Here is a 7,954-nt window from a genome sequence, read left to right as displayed (position 1 = left end):
ATAATAAGTATAGCGTTCTTACTTCTCACAAGAGTGTCTGGAACGTAACCCCCATGATAAGTGAGGGACTGCTGTATACTGTAAATAAAGATCATATTATGACACTTGCTGCTATTTAAGTCCTTAAAAATAATGTTATGTGCATTTGATGCATCGTTGTGAGACGCCATGCTAGTAGTATGTTTTGGGATGAGTCTCAGCTACTACCACTTCAAAGTTTAGTTTAGTTTGGTCACACAAACGTTTAGGGGTAACAAACGGAGGAGAATAAGTTAGTGACTGCTGAGTTAAATCAACTAACAGAGTGTCTATTAAATTAATTCAGTTTATTTCTATAGCGCCAGGTCACAACAGAAGTCATCTCAGAGCAATGAACAGAAACATTCAAATACATAAAACGTAAGTTAATAACATTATTTATCTGAGAAAACTATGGAGGCCGACATAGTTTTTGCAAAGTTACACACCAAAGCAACATAAATTTAGTGACCTCTAATTTGCGTAATTAAGTGTTATTACCTCCGACATGAATAACCATTTTACTGTATTTAGCCTTAGCTTTAGCCAGTAGTTTCAGGTAGGTCTGGGCGATGTATCCAATATACTCGATGTATCGCAAGTTTTTCAGTTTACGAGGGTTAAAATGGCTCTATCGCAACCAATGATTATTATTAGACTTGAAAATTCATGCAGTTCTTTTTCTTCCATCTGCACCAACTGCGTACGGCCCCTCCCTTCTCCCTCACTGAATACAAACACAGCCCTCACGTGCCGCTTCACAGACACTTACTAACGTCATGCAGGCAGCACAGCTGGGGAGTATTATTATTCACTATATGTAAATAGTTTATTTTTAGACATTTATTTTGTACAGTTACAGCTGTTTGTTAATAAATGTGCCTGTGTGACAACTGGGACAAAGATTTGACTTAGAAATATGTTTTTGTTATTACATTATGGAAAGAAAAAAATTTCAAGATATATATTGTATATCACGATTTATCCTTAAAAATATTGCGATATTAATTTTGGTCCATATCGCCCAGTCCTAGTTTCAGGTAGGATTCAGCGTCGCCCGCTCTGGTCTCTGGAATAAATTTGACTGTGGTCTGAGTCACAAGTGCCAGGCTTCGGACTACGGAGCTGCCAGTAACGATAGTCTGTTCCTCGGGTGTCTCACTAAGCACAGAATATCGATTTGAACCTTGAACAGGTCATTGGTTGGGGTTTAGTTTTAGCATTATGCTTCCTGTGTACCGTCACCCAGCCAGGCCTGCGGTTCTGGACCGTGTCACTAACATCTTAGATGAATCTGCTGCTCGGCTTCTGAACACATGGATCTTAGAATCCTCACAGGAAATTTTCAGGATGGTTTTTCTGTATAACTCGCCCAGTAGCGAATCCTGACTGACGGGCGAAGGCGTGGTAAGAAGGCAGGTGAGGGTCAGAAACACAGAGGCAGGTAGTGAGGTGATCAGGGCTGAGGGCAAAGGTCAAGATCCGTGTCTGTGTCCAGAAAGCAGGGATAAGTGTAGAGTTCAACAGGGGCGAGGCAGAACAACCAAATCCAGAGGGCAGAAGCAAGGTCATAACCACAAGCTCAGAAGTTGTCAACAAAGTAATGCTGAACATCTGCACACAGAACTGCTGTCCATTATCTGTCCAGGTGTTTGTGGCTGGAGGGAGCCTAAATAAACAGAGCTCAGGTGAGTTCAGCAGAGCAATAATAAGCAGGCACAGGTGGGCTAACAAACAGACTCAATTACAAGAGCTTTCTTTTTTTATTGTGTAAAAATTGTGTTTTTTTGTAGGTTAATTTATTAATAATACATCGGCTATACATTGTACAGTAATACATCTATTACATTTATTTTTAGGAGCTTGTAGCCGTTTAACTTCGCACAGTTTTGGAGAGATCATGCCGTTGAATTAATCCCATAAATTCACTTTAGGTTTCGTGAAAGGTATCTTTTTAATTGGCATCAAAACGGTAATAATGGCTGCCTTTTCAACAAGTACAAGACATTTTCAAGGCTTTCGTTTGGTTCAGATCTGGTTTGATCAGCCATTGCTCTGCTGCTGTAATCTGGAAGTCTTATCACATTTCTGCTGTTCCTAATATTTGTCTTGTTTGTTTGTTTTTTTCCAGATGCATTGAGTGAATTTTCCAATAAACCAGGCAAACCCTTCATAATGCCAAACTTCCACCCTGCAGTGGAGATGAGCTCTCTGAGCATGCCTGCTTCATATCCAGCTCAGGTTTTAGGAGCCGGAGTCCCTCTGAGCTCCAACCAAGAGCTTCAAGCTCCAAACAGACCAGCTAATAAGAAATCCCCCAAACTGTGGCCCAAAAGAAGCGCAAACATGGTTCCTGTTGGCGCTCCTGCTCTGCCCATGTTGGAGTGGGCCGGTCCCAGTTTCGGCTCCGAGGACAACTTCAGTAAACTGCACGAAGACTTTGGAAAGGAAGTAAAGGAACTGATTGCTGATTGGTCAAAGAAAAGACACGGCGGCGGATTAGTTCAGGAAGAAAACTTGATAGATTTTGGATGAAAATTGTAAAAAAAATACTGGTTTTATATCAGAATGTGAATGAATATTGCATTGCTCAAATGCTAAAAACTGTAAAGAGTGTTTTTTTTTTTAAACATATTTCATATGTTTTTACTTTTTATGCTCATACATGGATCAATAAACAAACTGAGCTCTTCAAAGTGAGGCGAACGAATACTTCAAATAGCATTTCGTTAGGTTTGCTTTAAAACTTTGCCTCAAACTAATGCATTCATCCAGTTTAGGCACAAAAATCTTAAAGTTGCCTAATTTAAAAATCCAACTAGCAAAGAAATGAGTGCTAAATGGCTGCCGAAGCAGCTGAAACTGAGTTATTAAAGCTAAAAGAGGTAGAGCAGTAGTTAAACGTAGCAAAATGTTAACTAAAGGTAACAAAAAACTCGCTAAATGTAACTAAATGTTTGCTGGAAGCTTAAGTCCTAAAAGGCTAGCTAAAAACAAAGCGCAAAAGCCTCACTAAAAGCTAAAAGTAGCAAAATATCAACCAAATGTAGCTAAAGATAGCATAAGAAGATAAAAGCAGAATTTAAAGAGAATATTTTCAAGAGCTTTAGAAACATTTTGATATATGAATGGCTGAATAAGCAGAAAAATTGCAGAAAGCAAATATAAAAACAGAAAAAGATCGTTTGGGGGCAAAGTCTGTTAGGCGAGGATGAAAATGGCTGAGAAAGAGAATTGTTGGTGGGGGGGCAAAGCTATTTCAGTCAGTACAGCTGTCCTGTTTTTATGGTGTTTGCTAGGTCTTTCTCCTTCTGCACTTCTTATTTTTGTTACACTTTCAATCAGCAGAATAAAACATGAAATCAGGAAAAAACTTTTTTTTTTTTAAACTGATGCTCTCACATTTTAGGCCATTTTTTGTGGGGGGGGGGGGGGGGGGAATACTCGCCCTACAGGAAAGGAAAGACGCTGTATTGGCTCATGCAGACCCCCAATACACGCCTCAGCTCTATAGTGTCCTGATTGATGGCAGCCTATATGGGGCTCATTTATGGTGTTAGGTGAGAGTGGGGGTCACTGTCCTTCTTTTCTATAGCTGGGAACGTCTAGTGCTTCCATGACCAGAAAGGTGCTGGGCAAAAGTTTTAAACTAACCCTAGTTTCTTTTAAAAATTGTGATATACCTAAAACCAAATAATCTGCAGGTGACTGCGAAACAGGAAAAATAATCCAGTAAAATCTTAATTTAAGACCTGAGAGATAATTTATCTTTCAGCTCATCATGTAAGTTCAGCTAATAGCTCTTCATGAAGCACCTTCTACATTAAAACAGTTTTTATATGTTTTTATTTTACAGATTCATAAAGAAATGGGAACAAAGTGCTCTTTTTGTGACTGACTGCATGGCAGCAAAATGCCTCAAGATCTAATTATCTCCCGCTGCTGACGATGTGTTTGGAGCATTAGGGAAGATTTTAATGTATTGTACTGAATCTTGCATGAGCTTTAAGCTTTGACTATAACAGCTAAACAGCTGTAACTCTGTCCCTTTTCATCATAAGATGATCTTAGTTTAAAGATTTGGCATAAAATGCAGCGGGCGATATGCATTCATTCAAAAATTCAATTCAGTTTATTTATATGATGCCAAGTCACAACAGAAGTCATCTCAGGGCACTGAACAGAAATATTTGTATATAAAATAAGTCAACAGAAACATTCATGTGTAAAAATAATAAATTAACATTATTTATCTGAGGAGCAGATTGCTTTTATTATTTTTTTTTTAATTTAATTTATTTATTTTTGGTCAAGTTATGCGTAGACAAAACTGGTTCTTCTCTTGGATTTAGAAGCTGATCTAATGAAACCAGTCAAGAACTCGACCAAAAATCAGTGGGGAAAGTAGCCGAAGTTTTTTTGATCTTCAGAAAATCAAATCCACTTTAAAACGTGACAAGAAGGTCTAACTGATTGGAAGAGATATGAACTGTATATGAAAAAGAAGGGCCACGTAAGATCTTTGCACAGCATTGAAGCGTATATTTAGTTTCTCATTACAAAAAATAAACAGAAGTGCCACAAAGCAAACAGAATCATTCTGCTCTGTTCATTAAGAGTCTGTTTATTTGTCCCATTTATAGTTACTTTTTGATAGCCCAGCACAGAATTTTCATTTACGAAGCAGCTCCTAATCACAACGTTTGTCATGGTTGCACCGTCAGTCGAGGCCTAGTTGACAAGCATCATCGTTGGAGCCAGACCAACCGGATCAGCCAACTGCTTTCAGGTTTCACTGCTGTTTATACACCTAATAACATCCACTGATGTGGGCAGCAACGTCACAGCAGACCCATCATTTATCGAGCTGACGACTCCGGGATATGTTAACACCAACCAGATGCTGGCCATTGAGCAGCTCGGGAGCATGAATGAATAGAGAGCAGAGCTCGTGTTGGCTGCAGTTCGGCTGTCCTTCAGGGTTTGTATCAACACACGTGGGCTTTCTTTGTCCACACTGAATGATAGCCACAGCAAAGACAAACAAAAGGCGTCAAATTTAGTTGTCCTCCAGTGTGTCCTGTGCAACTGTTTGGCCTTATTAGTCCACAGATGACGCCAAAGTTGAGCCTGTCTGTTGGCATTGAATTCACCTCATTCCAAGACTTCGCAGCCTATTTTAGAGCGTCAGTAAGCTGATCCGCTCGGACACCTCCTCACACTCCTCCCTGTTTTTCTTACTCTACCTCGGCTCTGCTTTCCTGCCAAACCTGATGGTGTGGCTAAAGTTAGCCCCCGCTAGAGCTAATATATAAGACCCCAAGGGGCCAATACATACATGTCAGTCACATCGGCTTGGCGTAGGCTTCTCTTCTTGACCACCAACAACCCCACAAACCTAAGAGATGGTGAGTGTGGCCATTTTCCTCAGAAGACCAGGATCTTCTCGCCCTTAAGAACCTGATGAGATGAGCGTGAAGCATGTGGATTTTCAAGGTCCCATGAAGGGAAACTCGAGCCGCCACATGCTGGATTTGGACCCACAAAAAAAAAATTAATCATGATAATATGGAATTAAAACCTACTAGATTAGGAAAGCTTTTTCCCCCTGAAGCATCATTCAGTAGGCAAAAAAAAGAAAAAAAATTGATCCATAGAATCTTTTTGAAACCTTTTCTGTAAAGTTAGTCCGAATCTGTGTGGTTTATGTTTTATATTCCTTTTCATTAATATTATTATTATTTCATAGGCACCCAAGAAGGCCAAGAGGAGGCAGCAGCAGGGTGAAGGTGGATCCTCCAACGTGTTCTCCATGTTCGAGCAGAGCCAGATCCAGGAGTACAAGGAGGTAACATCTTCCTCTTCATGATCACACACACTCTTCAGGAGTTTCCAGAGGTAGAAAAGTGATGGCTCCAAGTATAATCTGACCTCCTCTGTAATGTGAGAGGACTCCTGAATCATAGAGCTGATCAGTGGGTGGAAAAATGTCCCCATCAGCGTGACAGGACAGTAAATCTGAGCGTTTCCAGTGACAGGCGATACTTCAATGCTGCATTAGCTCATAACCCCCCATAGAGACCCTCACTGTGTGTACTTTTTTTTTTTTTTACCATAATATACTGTATTTTTTATTATACAGTGTGTTTAAAAAATGTATTTACCAGTGTGAAAAATAAAAGGCACCATATTGCTTTTTAATTCATAAAAAGTACTGTTATTAGTGTGGTTGGTTTTACAGTACTGTATTTTTCAGAATATAAGGCGCAGTATCAGTGAACTGTCTGTTTTCATACACAAGACTATTATAGGGTGCATTAAACAAAACAAGTTCATTTTGACAGATTTTTGAGCGCCATGTAACACATGAAGTCGGTTCGAGGTCAGTAAGCACAACCAGCATTAATACATAAGGCTCGCTGTCGATTTTTGAGAATATTAAAGGATTTTAGGTGCGCCTTACAAAACCCCAATAAGTTGCTGTAATTTTAACCACAAATAGTTTCCAGTGGAAGCACATTTCTAGGATTCAGGTAAAGGTGAATGCGAGAAGCCAACAGTAGCTGATCCGTCTCCTTGGAAGGCTCAAAAGGTGAAAGGACATTGGTGACATGGTCAGAAGATTCAGTCACAAGGCAAAAAGGACGACAGCTGTAATCAAACCTTCGCCTTAAATGTCGCAAGGGGCTTGTCTCACATTCCAAAACCATTTTAACACCTTAGAGAGACAAGTGGCCGGCCAGCTGCCAAGTCCCAAAAAGTTTGCAATGCCATCTTTGGTTTCAGCGAGTGAAACGTGGAGCTATGTGACAAGAGGAGCAGATAACAGCTCCACATTTACACATTTACCTTGCCCCTTTATAATCTTCATTAACAAGTCTTTTTTACAAGGACTTGTGAGGAACGTGATCGTTTTAGAGTTTCACCTAATTCAGTTTGAGTTCAAGTTGAACAGAAAGGATGTTGAATACCGAACCATTTATTACAATGGTAGTTTATTATTTGACTCGTTAGTTATTTATTTATTTGGGGGGTGTAGGCTTTCACAATCATCGACCAGAACAGAGATGGCATCATCAGCAAGGATGACCTCAGGGACGTGCTGGCCAGCATGGGTCAGCTGAATGTGAAGAATGAGGAGCTGGAGGCCATGGTGAAGGAAGCCAGCGGTCCCATCAACTTCACCGTCTTCCTCACCATGTTCGGCGAGAAGCTCAAGGGTGTGTTGGCACGTTTTATTATTCGTTCCTCTTTTTCTCTGTGCCTGTTTTCAACAAGTATTTTCTCATTTTCCAAAACGGTTGTTTTTATATTTTTAATAGTTAATTAATAGTTTAACATTTGTTTCTCAATCTTTCTTTTTCTGTTAGGTGCTGATCCTGAGGACGTTATTGTGAGCGCTTTCAAGGTCCTGGACCCCGAGGCCACTGGCACCATTAAGAAGGAATTGTAAGAGTTTTCACCTTAAAGTGATAGGTCGTATCTTTTGAAGTTTAGTCGTAGTTTTACACCGCCTTCGATTTCACATTACACACTTCTTCTTCCATTAGATGTTTTACAATAATCTTGACAGAAGCATCTTAGGCTGCACCAGAAGTGCTACAGCTTACTTTCATTGAAAATAACCATAAACTTATTTGTAAATAATGGTTTAATGTGAAATTAACGATAACGGTAAGGTTTGTAAAATAGCATTCACATAACCTGCTATAAAATTTTTGAGACTGGGGTTGTTTAATGAAAATCCACTTTAACCTTAGCCCTGTTCAAACCATTGGTATACAAAAGTCCCTCATTTAACGCAGGGGATCCGTACCCTGAAGCCCTGCGATAAGTGAAAAACTGTGAAGTACGAATAGTAGTACAAGTAGTTGTATATATATATATACATATATATATATATATATATATATATATATATATATATATATATATA

The 7,954-nt window shown here is 39.5% G+C and overlaps 2 protein-coding genes across 2 annotated transcripts in view; both read left to right on the top strand.

Moving 5' to 3' along the window:
• Window positions 1-2,553, top strand: part of LOC119423613 (sesquipedalian-1) — a 5,925-nt gene extending 3,372 nt beyond the window's left edge. The window contains exon 4 of the mRNA XM_037691015.1: window positions 2,150-2,553. Within this exon, the coding sequence (XP_037546943.1) occupies window positions 2,150-2,553 (404 nt within the window). The remainder of the gene's footprint in view (window positions 1-2,149) is intronic.
• A 2,776-nt stretch (window positions 2,554-5,329) lies between these two features.
• mylpfb (myosin light chain, phosphorylatable, fast skeletal muscle b) overlaps window positions 5,330-7,954 on the top strand; it is a 4,768-nt gene continuing 2,143 nt past the window's right edge. The window contains exons 1-4 of the mRNA XM_037691424.1: window positions 5,330-5,426; window positions 5,768-5,866; window positions 7,058-7,238; window positions 7,389-7,467. Coding sequence (XP_037547352.1) covers window positions 5,424-5,426; window positions 5,768-5,866; window positions 7,058-7,238; window positions 7,389-7,467 — 362 coding nt within the window. The 5' untranslated portion in view covers window positions 5,330-5,423. The remainder of the gene's footprint in view (window positions 5,427-5,767; window positions 5,867-7,057; window positions 7,239-7,388; window positions 7,468-7,954) is intronic.

Source organism: Nematolebias whitei, chromosome 17 (genome assembly GCF_014905685.2).
Source record: "Nematolebias whitei isolate Nwh7 chromosome 17, NemWhi1, whole genome shotgun sequence".
Classification (NCBI taxonomy): domain Eukaryota; kingdom Metazoa; phylum Chordata; class Actinopteri; order Cyprinodontiformes; family Rivulidae; genus Nematolebias; species Nematolebias whitei.
Note: the sequence above shows the minus strand (reverse complement) of the source record. Positions and strands in the feature narration are given on the sequence as shown.